We start from the raw sequence: 15502 nt of genomic DNA, 5'->3' as shown, positions 1-15502 counted from the left end.
GAGACTGGCTCATGGATGACTTCTTCAGCTCACCTCCCTTAGATGTAGAGGGTTGCAGTGAGAATTCCCACCACCCGGAGTCTTGGAGTGACTCTGAGGGCGGTTGGAGGACTGCTTCCATTAGGAGAAGCATCAGTCCCAGTTCTCTCTCCTTTCTGGATCTGGGTTTCAATTGCTGGCATAAACCACACTAGTGTGGGATGTGGTTCTCTCCCAGACAGCAAACGCACTAAGAATGTCCGTTAGTCACTGGGATAGATGCTTTGCAACAGAAACACTTCTTGAAACCCAGTGAACCTATTGGAGGGGGAGGGGGGGAAGCACCCATAAGGACACTACTCGAAGAAGAATACAGGTTCTACCACAACAGTCCCATGCATTAGTGCAGATGCCTTATATACCACCTATATTTGTGTACAGTGTCAATGTTCTAAATGTTGAACAATGTTTTAGGAGGTTATGATTTTTTTCAATATCTATACACTGTCCATAACTGGAATGTCAAAAGAATGACAAAATTTAAATTAGTGAAAATTCCACCAAATGGGTCCGTATTTATGGGCTCTAATTCCCTTGAAATTAGTTTTAAAAGGCAGACCTGCTAGATGGCTTGGCTGGAATAGCAGTGCCCTTTCAGGGGAAATTTCTAAAGCAACCTTAGAAATCTTGTTTTACTAGAGGGCAGAGGCTTGTTGCCTAATCAAAGTAATGCTCTAAGAAAAAGGGATAACAAACTCATGCCTCTTTGCTAGTGGTGTGAAGGTATCTTTACATGGCTTTGTAGGACAACAGAAAGAGTTTGAACATGCTAATAATAATCAGAATAATTATATAGAGAGAGGAAAAATCATACAGCTAGAGGCACTAGCTCTTTTTACGTATGTGATCAGGGAAACAGGGTGTAGAAATGCCTGTGGCTTGTTTTAAAATGTCTGAGTTCCTTTTAACAAAGACAATTAAACACTCTGCTAAATCCTGGGAAAGCTACTCTACATTATGGATAAAATCAAATGTACAAATCTGTGCACTGTATTATAATATGTAGGCTGACAAAAAATTACACTAGAAAAGAGATACCTCCAATTTGCTCTTCTCGGCAGCAGCTTGCAGAGAAGGAGAAGGTGCCAAAGGCAGAACAGCATCAGAGGAGGACATCTGTACAAAGCAGATGAAAGGGATGAGAAAGGAACCACGGCAGATTATCAGAATTAACAGACTATAGAAAGAGCAAAGGAACATATGATTTCATATTTTTCCCCAAGATACAGAAGCACTTTGGGGAGAAAAAAAATCATACAATATAGAAAAACAAGGCAGGCAAGACAAAGCATTTGCATTTTGGTCTTTTGAATTTTACTAATGCTATTTCTAAAGGAAGAGAGGTTTGTCAGGTAACTGTGAATGATTTATAATGAAATTCACTAGAATATAAATATAAGAAAATGAACCTGGATAAGATCACATCACAGGAATGAGAAAAATAATTAGGTTTCATCCAATGTTCAATTTTATCCAATGTGACTGTTGAAATATTAATGTCTTGAAGCATGAAGGCATGCTGTCCCATGGGGGAGCAAGGGGGGAGTGCTTTTGTTCTTGTTCACTAACAGAATATTTATTTAAAGAATACAGCAAAATAACTCTGAAAGTTATACATTTAATTAAAGTTCTAATGAACTGTTCTCTATTTAAGAACATGCTAAACAGAAAAAGCTGCAAGTTTCTACAAAGCAGGATCCTAGCAGTCAGTTGCCAGACCTATTACAAAGCAGTTTATATATATTCCTTTCTAAACATCAGTGTGCACGACCACTATTACCAGCACTGTACTTCCAGAATTACCAAAGATATTATGAGACCGTTATATACGCCAGAGAGGCGATTTACACATGAAAATGGGATTCGTCTAAAAGCATTTTCATACATCTTCCTAATCCATTTCTTTGTGTGTACTTGATCACTTTAATAGAAGCATTATCCTTCTATTCCCTTTACAGAAAAACGCAACTGAAATAGGTTTACTAAATGTGCAGTAAATCTTCAGAGCTATAAAACTGACAACTCTATTTCCCAATATCATCATTAGTATCCACAAGGAAAATTTTAAAATAAATAGAGCTATGAGTACAGGTCTGTACGTACTGTCAAAAAAAACCCTGATTATTTAGATATGCAGTGTTGTTGATCCCAAGATAACAGAGGGAAAAGACCGGTGAGGTAATATCTTTTTCTGAACCAACTTCTGTTGGTGAGAGAGACAAGCTTTCGAGCTTACACAGAGCTCTTCTTCAGGCATGGGAAAGAAGAGCTCTGTGTAAGCTCAGAAGCTTGTCTCTTTCACCAACAGAAGTCGGTCCTATAAAAGTTATTACCTCACCCACCTTGTGTCTCAAAGATTATTTAATGCAAAAAAAAGTGCCATCTAAATATTAGACACAGCTTCTTACAATCTAGCTGAAAACTACAGAGAAACCCCTTGTTACATCTTTAGTGTTGCATGTTTGTTATAGAAGATCCCATGAGTATTGTTGTAGTTAATTTATGCATGTTTTGAATATTCACTATCTGTATATATAAAGGCCCTGGAAACGTGCTTTTGCTCTGAAGGTTGGTGCATGATGTTCCAGAAAAGGGGTTTTGTTTTTTAATAGTGTGTTCAGTAGTTTCAAGAAGAAATTTCACACTGGGTTAAACTTGTAGAAGTGATACATTTATACAAAAAAGGTTTCAGAGTAACAGCCGTGTTAGTCTGTATTCGCAAAAAGAAAAGGAGTACTTGTGGCACCTTAGAGACTAACCAATTTATTTGAGCATAAGCTTTCGTGAGCTACAGCTCACTTCATCCAATGAAGTGAGCTGTAGCTCACGAAAGCTTATGCTCAAATAAATTGGTTAGTCTCTAAGGTGCCACAAGTACTCCTTTTCTTTATACAAAAAAGTGACTTAGTCAGTATTTTACTGGTTTTAGCTTGTTATAGAATCTACTAGTGTTATTGTAAGAGGTACCTGAGAGACTCCCCATGATCATGCAGTAAATTTAATCTTATGCTTATAACTTTCTGTTGCTATGGAAACAGTGATATCATATCCAGCATTTTGACTTTACCTCATTAATTTCTAAAATGAAGAGAGGGGGATTATTCACTCAGCCTTATTTGAGCATTGTTTAGTTACCAAATCTTTTACCAAACTACAAACTATTTAAAACCCAGATAGTCAAGTGTTTAATCTGATGTGTAAGTCCCCCCATAATTTACTAAAATAATTTAAAATCTCATTTCAGCTGTGCTTTCTGGTTCCTAGACAAATTGTTTTTAGTTCCCTCACACATCTGTCAGACGCAGATGCAGAATGTGGGTTAGGGTTTTTTTTTTTTTCTTTTTTAATTGCAAAATAGGAGTTTTCTACATCTGAAAGTCTATTAAAGAAATGATGGTGACTATTGGCCAGGCAATATCACACATTCAAATAATGCAATAGAGATCAATGACTTTTTGAGGCCATCATAATCTATACAATAAACATACATTGCAGCATTAGCCCACTTGCTTCACAAGTTTGTTTCCTCATTTGCATACCATCTGTCAAAACAAAGGTAACAAAGTCAACAAAAGGCCAAACATACAAGTACTGTGCCTACATAATTGGCATAACAATTTTAAACTGAAGTATATTACAATGCATTTGGAATCAAACATTTTGAATCTAGTTTGCCTACAGCTGATTCAACAGTTGTCCATTGTGACCTTGTTTCTTCATTCTTTGGCAAGATTTGGCTGTCTGACACTACATTTGCTGTATCCAAGCAGGAGAGGAATACCCAATATATTTTAACTCCTACGTCAAGCCAGTCACATACAGTATGTACCTGTGACCCTGTAAGATGCACAAAAGGCCAATATATATATCCTAGGTCCACTCTCAGTGAAGCTGACTTCATAATGCAAAGCCCCACCAGTCCTTGAAATGCCTAGAGTATAGTCCTGTCCATCTTTCAGTGTTAACATCTTGGGGACCAACACTCTTCCTAACAAAGGAAGTTTAAGATGTGTTATTGCAAATGACGGTTTAAGATGATTTATCTTTCAGTCTGGTTTCTCTCTAGGGCCTGTCAGTCTAGCTCAGTGGTCACCAACCGGTTGACTCCCTGCCTACCCCAGCCTCACACCGCTCCCAGAAGCAACCAGCGCAGGGGTCTCCCCTCATGCACTGCTCCTGCCTGCAAGCACCACCCCCGCAGCTCCCATTGGCAGGGAGAGCTGTGGGGGCAGTGCTTCCAGAGAGAGGCAGCGCTTGCAGAGCCATGTGACACCCCACCACAGGGGCGTGTTGGCCCTTCCTGGGAGTGGGGTAAGACCGGGGTAGGCAGGAACCCTGCCTTAGCCTTGCAGCGCTCCAACACTCTGCCCCAGCCTGGAGCCCCCTCCTGCACCCAAACTCCCTCCCTAGAGCTTGAACCCCTCACCGCCTCCTGCACCCCAACCCCCTGCCTCAGGCTCAGCCCAGAGCCCCCTCCCACACTGTGAACCCCTTGGCCCCAACCCGGTGAAAGTGAGTGAGGGTGGGGGAGAGCAAGCGATGGGGGGAGGGGAGATGGAGTGAGCGGGGCGGAGCTTTGGGGGATGGGTGGGGGAGGATCCTGGGTTGCCCTTAGATTTAAAAAGTAATCTTGGGCATAAAAAGGTTGGAGACCACTGGTCTAGCTGATCAACCTAACATAAGGAGCTTTTACTACAGGGAATTAGCATGGCAGAACAACACTAAATGGTCCCAGATCCAACCCAGCCACAGAAACTCTCAATGGGAAGTCTCCATGGCATTCCTGGTCCTTTCCCTCCCCTACTACTTCCTACTCTCCTGTCCCCACAACACCACAGCACTCTGGACTTGGGAACCCTCTTGCATCCAGAGAGCTCCAGGCTTTCCAGAGTCCAAACCTGCACATTTATTAATCCTGTTTTTAATCCACCTGTTGATCTTGAGGTGCTGGTGACTAGTCTGCAATCCCTGTGTGTGGAACTATCCTTCAGCGGTTTCAAGCTTATTCGCTGAAGGAAATCTCTCAAAAGGTGGAGTGAGGCAGTGGGCTGTCACCACACCTTCCTTGTAAGATACTGTTGGGTTTTCATTCACTACCATTATTATTCAATATATATTTGAAGTCTTCAGGGGACACTCCTAAGTCATAGGCTGAGATACCACTAGTATTTTCAGCTCTTTGAGGACTGGCAAACTCATACCTAGATATTATGGTGATAGGAGCTTTGGAAACAACAGCCAGATGCAGCCTTGTTTGGCAAGGGTTGAGTGATTTATGTTTAGCCCAGAGGAGACAGTGATACCAGCAGGTGGGTAGATATGACTATTCTGAGAAACTTGTGCATTACTAATTATATTGTTACGGAATCCATGAAGCACACATTGGCCATCAGTATCAAGAATAACTGATGCTTTCTTAAATTTTTAAAAATTACAAAGCTAATTAAGTACTTATTCTTCCTACATTTCTCAAAAAAAGGCAATTGAGATCAGTTGGATCCTCTCTTATCTGTCTTCAAATTTTATCAGGATTACATCAAGGAAGGGCCTTCAATTTGGGAGCTATTTATAGACCTCCCCAGTCATATTTCAAACATCTGTCAGATTTCCACTGTACATGTTTTCAAGGATTTGTGAATGGTCTAACTAGAATCAGTTCACTTTCAGCAATTCAAGCCTCCTCTTCCCACCCTCATTAGCTCTTCCTTTTCAATCTCCATTTGCAAGATTTGTTGCTCTTATTGGATCTTAATGTAGTATCAGATATTCTGCACAGGACATTATAGTAACGAATTTTAAAAAAAATCATTACCCAAAACATTTTTGCATCTAAAGAAAATTCCATGAAATTAAGATTTTATGCTCATCTACCCTTATAACGAAGGTTTCTTGGTCTACTAAAAGATCCAAATGTATAGGAATAAGAGTGAATGTAGTAGAGTGCACTATATTTCAGTTTCTTACTTTGTGATGGTTTTCATTTTTCTCTCTAGCTGGAAATACAATCTAATAACCAGGACAAACTGATTGCTTTGAATTGAAACTACAGTACTGCACAGTTGTTCTACCATGCAATTACAGATTAAATAGGTATACCTCTCATGTGAAAAGTGTATAATAAAATTTATGGTACCTACGCTCCTTTTACAGTTTTGCCAAGATCTCTGCAATAAACCTTGAACTTTATTAATAATTTTCGTTCAAATAAAATATGCTGGAATTTTAAAATTTCATTACAGAAATGAAAGATTCTAATCTTTTATTTTAATAAAAAAAATAAATAAAGATAAAGTTTCTACAATACCTTGTAGGATTCTACTTGAGTTTTAAATTGACATTATACTGACCTAGTGATGATCCCAGGTGGAATAAATGAGAGCAAAGTATAGCCATACAAATGGCTGTTCCTAAACAAACAGCTATAAACATGGGCATATAAAGGAACTATGGCAAAAAGCTTTTATTAGCGGCTTACAACTAGTTTCTTCCATTGTTTTCAAAGCACATGCTATATTTTTTTTTATTTGTTATTTTGAAAAAACAATGCTAAGAAAGAACCCAGCAACATCAGAAATATCACAACCTTTTATTTAACTCTTCTGATATCGAGTGTTAACCAGGTAATTCATACACCAAGTAATCCATAAACGTATCTTTTAAACATTTATCAAACCATAAATGGACCACATAAGACCACAGAAAAACCCTACAAAAAATGCTTTAACCACCTAAGGTGGAGTTAGGAGTTGAACCAAACAAGAGTGCCCTCTAGTGGCCATTTTATATATGCACAGTTAATTTACAAGAAGAGATTCTCTGAACGTAGAACACAAGTAAAACCTGTTAAATTTTAACTCGTTTCTAGTTAATTATATTCTGCAATTAGACTTCTTTAGCTGAATGATTAATTAGTTCAGGCTTTTCAGATATTTAGTAGTAAGAAAATTAAATGCACCTTTGCACTACTAAAAATATATTATTTGCTTGGCAGTAGTTGCTAGAATCCCAATTAGGTCTCTACTGCACTAGGTGCCACACACCCAGAACAGTAGACCCAAACTGCTTGCAATCTTTAAAAAATGGTTACTCACCTTCTCCTGTTGTTCTTCGAGATGTGTTGCTCATGTCCATTACAGTTAGATGTGTGTGCACTGCGTGCACAGTCGTTGGAAAGTTCTTCCCCTAGCAGCACCCGTCGGGTCGGCTGTGGAGGCTCCTAGAGTGGTGCCTCCATGCTGGTGAATATATGACCCTGCCAACCCAGCACCTCCTCAGTTCCTTCTTGCTGGCTACTCCGATGGTGGGGAAGGTGGGCAGGTCTGGAATGGACATGAGCAATACATCTCGAAGAACAGTTACGAGAAGGTGAGTAAATGTTTTTTCTTCAAGTGCTTGCTCATGTTGATTCCAGTTAGGTGACTCCCAAGCCCTATTCCAGAGGTGGGGTCAGAGTTATGGAATCACTGACAGAAGCACAGCTCTACCGAAAGCTGCATCATCTCTGGCATACTGGGTAATGGCGTAATGAGAAATGAAGGTGTGAACAGAGGACCTGCAGATTTCTTGTATCGGGACCTTGGGCCTTCTGAAATGCACCATCAGTGCCAGAGCAGGGACTTTAGCTAGCTCATAGCACATCTGGATGCAGGACGTGATCCACGATGAAATCCTCTGAGATGAGACCAAGAACCCTTTTATCCGATTTGTCACTGCCATGAACAGCAGGTTCAACTTACAAAACACCTTTGTGCTCTCGATGTAAAAAGGCTAGCAACCATTGAATGTACGGTGTGTGAAGCCTCTGTTCCTGGCTACTCGCATGAGGCTTAGGGTAAAGGACAAGGAGAAAAAATGCCCTGGTTGGAGTGGAATTGGGAACAACCTTTGGAAGAAAGGCTGGGTGAAGCCTAAGCTATACCTTGTCCTTGAAGAAAACCACATAAGGAGGATCAGAGGCGAGGGCCTTCAACGCTGAAACCCTCCTCGCCAAAATAATGGCGACTAGGAAGACCACCTTATAAGAAGCACATGGAATCTTTTTCAAGGGGATACAGCAATATGCTACATTTTCCATAACAGATATAGGAGTGAACAAGTCACCAGAGGTTCAAACCGCGGTCCCATCAGTTTGGAAAGGACCAGGTTGATGTCCTACACCGGGATCAGCTGTCTAATCTACAGGTACAGTCACCCCAGGCCCTTGAGGAAAGGGCTGGCAAAGACGGAGTGCGCAGCCGCTCCCAGATGGAATGCAGAGATAGCTGCCAAGTGCGCCTTGATCGATGATGCTGCCAGACCCTGCTGATCAAATGAAGTAGGTATTCCTGGATAAGCAGTATGGGCACCTGCATCGGGGGGAGGGGGTTGCCTGAGCGCACCAGATTGCAAATCTTTTCCACTTGGGCAGATAGGTGGCCCTGGTGGAGGGCTTCCTGCTACCAAATGAGACCTCTCTAACCTGCTCGGAGCACATGAGTTCCATGGGGTTTAGCCATGAAGCTTCCAAGCCATGAGGTGAAGGGACTGGAGATCAGGCTGGTAAAGGCCACCATGATCCTGGGTAATCAGGTCCGGGACTAGGGGCAATGCGATTAGGGCCTCCACCAACAGCTCCAGCAGTGTGGTGTACCATTGGTGACGAGGTCAAGCCAATGCCACCAGTATGACCATCACCTTGTCTCTGAGGACTTTGAGCACGAATGAGAATGGGGGAAATGCATATAGCAGATGATCCGTCCAGGGGAGGCCCAGGCTGTGATTCCAGAAAGAGCAGAATCGCCGGCACTTCCTGTTGCTTCGCGTGGCAAAGAGGTCAATTTGGGGAGCTCTAGAAAATACTACGTATCACGTCTGGGCAGATGGACCACTTGTGGTTGTGGAAGGATCTACTCAGGTAGTCTGCCACCTCTTTCTGGGAACCTTTGAGGTAAGACGCTTCTAGGTGAATGGAGTGGGCAATGTAGAACTCCCATAGCTGGAGGGCTTCCCCGACACAGGGGTGAGGAATGGGCTCCACCCTGCTTGTTTATGTAAAATATCGCAGTTGTGTTGTCCATCATGACTCCCATACACTGTTCCTGCAGATGAGCTTGGAAAGTTTGGCATGCTTCTCGGATCACTCTCAGCTTCTTGATGTTGATGTGGAGCGAGAGTTTGCCTTGGGACCATAAGCCCTGTGTCTGAAGGTTTCCCAGGTGCATGCCCCCAACCCAGCACCGAAGCATCCGTTACCAGGGACAGAGAGGACTGGAGGCTTGTGGAAGGCGACTTCCTTGCACACCGTCTGTGGGTTGAGCCACCAGCAGAGGGACTTGTGGACCTGCACCGGGAGGTGTGATCACCGAGTCCAGAGTGACTGACTTGGCTAGGCTGATGCGAGCCAAGCCTGGCGAGGTCTGAGTCACATCCTGGCATGCTGTACCACACAGGTTCAAGACGCCATGTGACCGAGTAGCCTCATACAGACTCTTGCTGTGGTGGTGGGGTACCATCTGAGCCCTTGTATGATGTCCGTCATTGCTTGGAAGTGAGCCTCCGGCAGGAACGCCCTGGCCCAGTTTGAGTGAAGCACTGGCCCGATAAACTATCTTTGAGTTGGTACCAGGGTTGACTTGCTCTCATTGAGGAGAAGACCCAGCCTGTCAAAGGTGGATCTCACGAAATTGACTTGTGCATCCACTTGGTCCCTGGAGCAGCCAGTTGTCGAGGTAAGGATGCACCTGTACCTGCCTCCTACAGAGGAAGGCAGCCACGACCAACATGCACTTGGTGAACACTCGGGGGGCCATGAACAGGCCAAATGGGAGGGCCATAAATTGGTAATGTTTGTGACAGACCACAAACCTGAGGAAGCATCCGTGGGCGGGTTATATTGATATGTGGAAATACGCATCCTTGATGTCGAGGGCGACATACCAGTCTCCTGGATCTAGAGAAGGGATAACTGTTCAGGGAGACCATGTGAAACTTCAGCTTTTTCATGAAGCTATTGAGGCCTTGCAGATTGAGGATGGGTCTCACACACACACACACACCCTTTGCCCTAGGGATTAGGAAACAACAGAAGTAGAATCCCTTGCTCCTTAGGAACTTCCTCCACTGCCCCTGTGGCAAGGAGCATTTGGATCTCCTACATGAGGAGATGCTCATGAGAAGGGTCCCTGAAGAGGGATGGGGGCGCACAGAACTGGAGAGAATATCCCACTCTACCCTGCGAAGGACCCAGCGGTCTGATGTTATTTGTGACCAAACACAGTAGAAGTGGGATAGATGGTTCAGGAAACAGCGATGAAGATCTGGTCCATCAGCTGGTACGTCATCCCTGGGCGCACCTTCAAAAGGCCTGCTTAGAGCCTGAAGCAGCACTCTACTGGCCCTGGTTGGATGGGGGCTGGGAAGGCTTATGCCTGCCGTTCCTGCCACGCCTGCTAGAGAAATTGTACCTAGGACGTGAAGGACAGGGGCTCTGTATAGGCTGTGGCATGCACCCCCAGGAATTTCAGCATAGTCCTGGAATCTTTAAGGCTATGCACACAGATCGGGGCTCCATCAAATGGCAGGTCCTGCAGGATATGTTGCACCTCGGGTGGGAGCCCGAGGCCTGGAGCCATGAGCTTTGCCTCATGGCAATCTTGGAGGACAAGTGCGTGCCGCCAAGTCTTCAGCATCCAGTGAGGCCTGTAAACAGGTCCGTGCCACTGCCTTGCCCTCTTCAACAACTGCCCTGAACTCCTCCCCATACTCCGCAGGTACTAGCTCCTTGAACTTTAGCCTTGAGTTCCAGGAATTGAAGTTGTATCTGCTCAGGATTGCCATTTGGTTGGCAATCCTGAGTTGAAGCCCCCAGGTCAAGTAGACCTTGTGGCAGAAAAGGTCCAGCTGTTACATTCCTTGGATTTGGAGGTAGGACCCTGCTGCCCCTGTCTATTGTGCTCTTTTACCATGGCCGCCACCAACGAGCAGGGCTGCGGGTATGTGTAAAGATATTTGTACCCCTTAGAGGGAACGAAATGCTTCCTCTCAACTCCCTTTGCAGTTGGAGGAATGGAGGCAAGGGTCTGCCACAGGGTCTTTGTGTTGGCCTATATAGTTTTGATGAGGGGCAGAACCACCCTCGATGGACCTTCCAGGGCCAGGATGTCCACCATTGGTTCCTCTGGCTCTACAACCTCCTCAGCCAGCAGGTCCATGTTGCGCACTACCCTTCGCAGCAGGTCCTGGTGGGCGCGGCTATCTATGGGGGATGGTCCCGAAGCAGAGGTCCCTGCAACCACTTCATCCGAGGAGAACAACGATGATGCCAGAGGAGTTACAGGGTCTTCATGGCCCTCTGGGTCCCTGGGGACATCCTGCACAGCCTTTCGTTCCCCGCTGACCACCCCAGGGTCCACGCTGGTGGTGGGAGCAGGCTCAGAGGATGGCAGGGTGGAGTGCACTGGAGTCACTTCAGAACCCCAAGCAGCGGGGTAACTCATTAACGCCGCAGGTACCCGTGGCTCTCACACCTCCAAGTAGAAGTCCTTGGAGAGGTGCCCTGGGCTTGATGGTATGCCTACAGGGTCCAGAACGGCTATTGCACAGGCACTTGCCAGGGCCCTGCAGCCACAGCCACACACCTATGGTCTGATCTGGGTTGGCTACGCCTGGAGTACCAGGACTCTGTCTCCGAAGACAAAGACCTGGAATGTAAAGGCAGTGCCCATCGGAGCTGCGCCTGTGATTGGTGCTGGGAAGCAGTGCTGCGACCGGGAGCATCCACAAGAGGTCGAGTAGTGCTGCAACACATGATGCTGGGAGTAGGACCTGTGCCTCACTAGGGACTGGTGCCGCGATGGAGAGCAGTGCTGCGAATCAGAGCTGTGCCACTTGGTCGGTGCTGGGGACTGGTACCGTGGAGATGCAGTTGATTGCATCAACATCGTGGGCTTGCTTTGAGACAGTGTAGCACGTTGCAGTACCGGAGGCTTCTCCCAACCGGCCAGGGACATGGCACCATCATGGCGATTAAGTCCCTTGCGGCCTCGAAGATGTTTGGTGTGGACAGCAACTGGGTGTCCTCCACCACCTGGCCCAGGGAGTCCACAAGCACCAGACTTGACAGCCCCCCCTTGCAGGGCTAAAGTCAACAGTGTCGTCTCCTGGGCTGTCGGCGCCGGGTGCTCCTCCCCAGAACGCACACTGGTGGTGCTTTCCGAGGTGGCTGTCCTTGGCACAGGAGATCGGCCCATCCTGTTTGCGGTGCCGCTTCTGTGGCACTGGTGAATGGGAGTGGTGCTGCGCCACCTCCGCTGGCCTCAGTGCCAGGGAGCACCGGTGCCAAGGGTCTCTATGCCCAGAGTCCTTCCTCAGCACAGCTTCACATATGGAGGTCAAAGCACTCCGCATGGAGGAGCTCAGTGCCGGATCCTGCCATGCCGAAGCTGGCTGGGGACGAAGAGCTGCCTCCATCAGGAGCTGCTTCAGGAGAAAGTCTCGCTCCTTGTTCTCCCTGGGACAAAACCCTTTACAGATTTTGCACACAGTACGTTTGGCTGCAGGGTTTAAAATCTTAGGATCGAAGCATGCCCCGAGCCCCAAAGGGAACAGGAAAATTGGGATGGGGAGAACCCCCCCACTCCTACACTAACACTATAAACTAACAACTCTTAACAGTACCAGACTACAAAACTACAATGATACAACTACTAGGAGAAACAAGGAGCATTTGCAATAGCAAGTCACTACAGTTCCAACGACCATCACTGGCTGTAAGAAGGAACTGAGGAGGCGCCAGGTCAGCAGGGTCATATATTCACTGCCGTGGAGGCGCCACTCAAGGGGGCTCAACAGCTGACCAGACGGGTGCTGCTAGGGGAAAAACTTTCTGGCAACTGTGCATGCTGCACGCACACACCTAACTGGAATCTACACGAGCAAGCACTCAAAGAAGAACTGGGGTTTATATTTAAAATGCTAAACTGGTACCCTCTTAACAAATAAGTTGTGAGGATTCAGAGACTTATCTGCTTAGTTTACTGAAATTCTTTTAAATTTAACTGCTGTCAGCATTCCAGTGCCAATACAGCTATTGCAGGAAGATGAACTCTATTCTGACACCTCCACATCTAAATTCCAGCTGCAGCAACAAGTTCTGCTCTCATTTCCATCACTGAAAGCTGGGGTTGCACAACAAAGGCAGAAACCTCATTATTGGTAACAACATACCAGTCTGGGAGAATACAGCTGACTTTCAAATTCTAGATTGATTTTACAGGTCAGGGAGTTAAATACAGCTTTACTTGGAAACTGAGCAAATTTTATCTGAGAAGTAGTGGGAGACATACACAGAACCACAGTACCATGTTTCCAGAATCACTCAGGTTTTCACTCTTATCTAAATAGTATATTGGTAATAGACCTACAACTAGGATCATACTGTAGTATTTGCTTAATAATGAGGCCTCACCTATTGGAAAACTTTTTGAATAGTATTTACGTTGACACTTTAATTAAATCCATTAATGGCTCTCTGAACAAAGAAATACCAAGTCTGTGATCTAGAGAGCTGTTTCCATCACAAGAGTAAAGCATGTACAAATTAAATGTGGTGATCCTACCCTCCTAGAAAAAGTTTAGTAGGTCTTCAAACAGCTCCCTTTTGAATGTTACAATTCCCCCTCCCCCCCCAAATATACTTGTGCGTGTTTGGGGCGTTGTGCAGTTAAGTTGTTTGGGTTCTTTGTGTTTGTGTGTCTGTGGTTTGTTTTATTTTTAAAAAAGGTCAGGTGTTTCTTCAGTGCAACTTCTGTCATGATCAAATTTGGGGATGACATTGTCAGGACTTAAGGTCCTGCAGCTGCGCCTGCTCAGTATTCCTGATACCCTAATGAGCTGCTAGGTGCCTGATGGATTGCCCTACATGACTGGTTGAAGAAGTTAGCAGGCCAGTTCTTAAGCTCAGCAGCAGCTCCTTGGCTACTCAATGAACATGCCCACGGACATTCATCCTCCCTGTGCTTGCATCTTGCCAAGACCTGCTCCTTCTCCATTCCTCCACAACTCCTATCCAGATCCTGCCTGCACCCAACCTTGTCCTCAACCTGTCCCAGCTTTGCTACTGCCTCAGAACCAGCCATGCTTCTTTCTTCCCCGACTTCTGGTAATCCAGTTCCGACCCTCAGCTCTGATTCCTGACTCCAGCTCTCTCTGTCTCCCAACCCTTGGCTCTGGCATTCAGACTCTGACTCCAGTTCTGACCTTCAGCTCTGCTTCCTGGTTCTGGCCATGTCAACCCCTGGCTCTCACATCCAGACTCCAACCACTAGGCATGACTCCCAATCTGACCACTAGGCCTGAGCGCCTAGAACCCGGGCTCCTGACAGACACGAACCAGATGGGTAGCAGACACACAAGATACAGCCTAACTGTAAAATGACCGAGAGAAGTTTCAGTAATGGAAGACTCCAGGCAATAAGGAGAGGCTTAGTGCTAATGAAACTGAAGTCCTACAGCCAGTGAAAGGAAATAAAACACGGAGTTAAAACCAAGGAATCACTGCATTAAAATGTTTGTCTCCTTAATGCATCCTTAAACTTTTACATTAAAAAAAAGTGTCATAGTTAGAGTTACTGGACCCTTTCTGATTTCATGGAGTACACCATTCCCAGGATTCAGACCTCTAGCTGTCATCTAGCTCCAGGTGGAATCACAAGATTATCCCATTCTCAGATCAGGCCCTGGGTTGCATACACTGGTTCTAACCAAGAGTACCTCAGTAGCTCTGATTTAGGGTCAGACCCTGGAGGCATGTTCCCTACAAGAGCAACTGCTGTTTTATTGAGATAGAACAAAAGCATGTAAGAGGCCTTAAAACAATAATAAAAAAAACTGCAAGCATACCTAGCTTTTCCCTAAGGATTACCATTCCCTGGATCTGGGGGCCTCCAACTTCTTTAGACTCTCTCAGCAGCCTCTGTGTCAGCCTGTCACCCTAGAACTGGGGTGGGCAAACTACGGCCCGCGGGCCAGATCCGGCCCCTCGGGGCATTGGATCTGGCCCATGGGATTGCAACTGCCGCGGGCTCTGCACCGCTCTGGGAAGTGGCTACACCACGTCCCTGCAGCCCATGGGGCTGCGAGGGCAGAGAGCTCCGCACGCTGCTCTTGCCTGTGGGTACTCCCCCCAAAGCTCCCATTGGCCAGGAACGGGTTACCACAGCCAATGGGAGCTTCAGGGAGGTACCCACAGGCAAGGGAAACACTCGGAGCCCTCTGCACCCCACCCCCACGTGCCACGCAAGGACATGGTGCCAGCCGCTTCCCCGAGTGGCATGGCGCAGCGCGGGGCTGGGGCAGGCAGGCAGCCTGCCCTGTCCCCGGTGCGCACCGCTGCCACCCCAGAGCCACTCGAGGTAAGCGGCGCCGGGCCAGAGCCTGAACCCCTCCTGCACCCCACACCCCAACTCCCTGTCCTGAGCCCCCTGCC

General features: G+C 46.1%; 1 protein-coding gene across 2 annotated transcripts in view; it reads right to left on the bottom strand.

Moving 5' to 3' along the window:
• SMAP1 (small ArfGAP 1) overlaps window positions 1-15502 on the bottom strand; it is a 240703-nt gene that overhangs the window by 156247 nt on the left and 68954 nt on the right. The window contains exon 5 of one of the 2 annotated variants that reach the window (XM_007070547.4): window positions 1078-1155. The exons of the other annotated variant lie outside the window; for it this stretch is intronic. Coding sequence (XP_007070609.3) covers window positions 1078-1155 — 78 coding nt within the window. The remainder of the gene's footprint in view (window positions 1-1077; window positions 1156-15502) is intronic. 2 annotated transcript variants of the gene reach the window in all.

The sequence above is a fragment of the Chelonia mydas genome, chromosome 3 (assembly GCF_015237465.2).
Source record: "Chelonia mydas isolate rCheMyd1 chromosome 3, rCheMyd1.pri.v2, whole genome shotgun sequence".
Lineage (NCBI taxonomy): Eukaryota > Metazoa > Chordata > Testudines > Cheloniidae > Chelonia > Chelonia mydas.
This window is presented reverse-complemented; position numbering and strand designations above follow the sequence as displayed.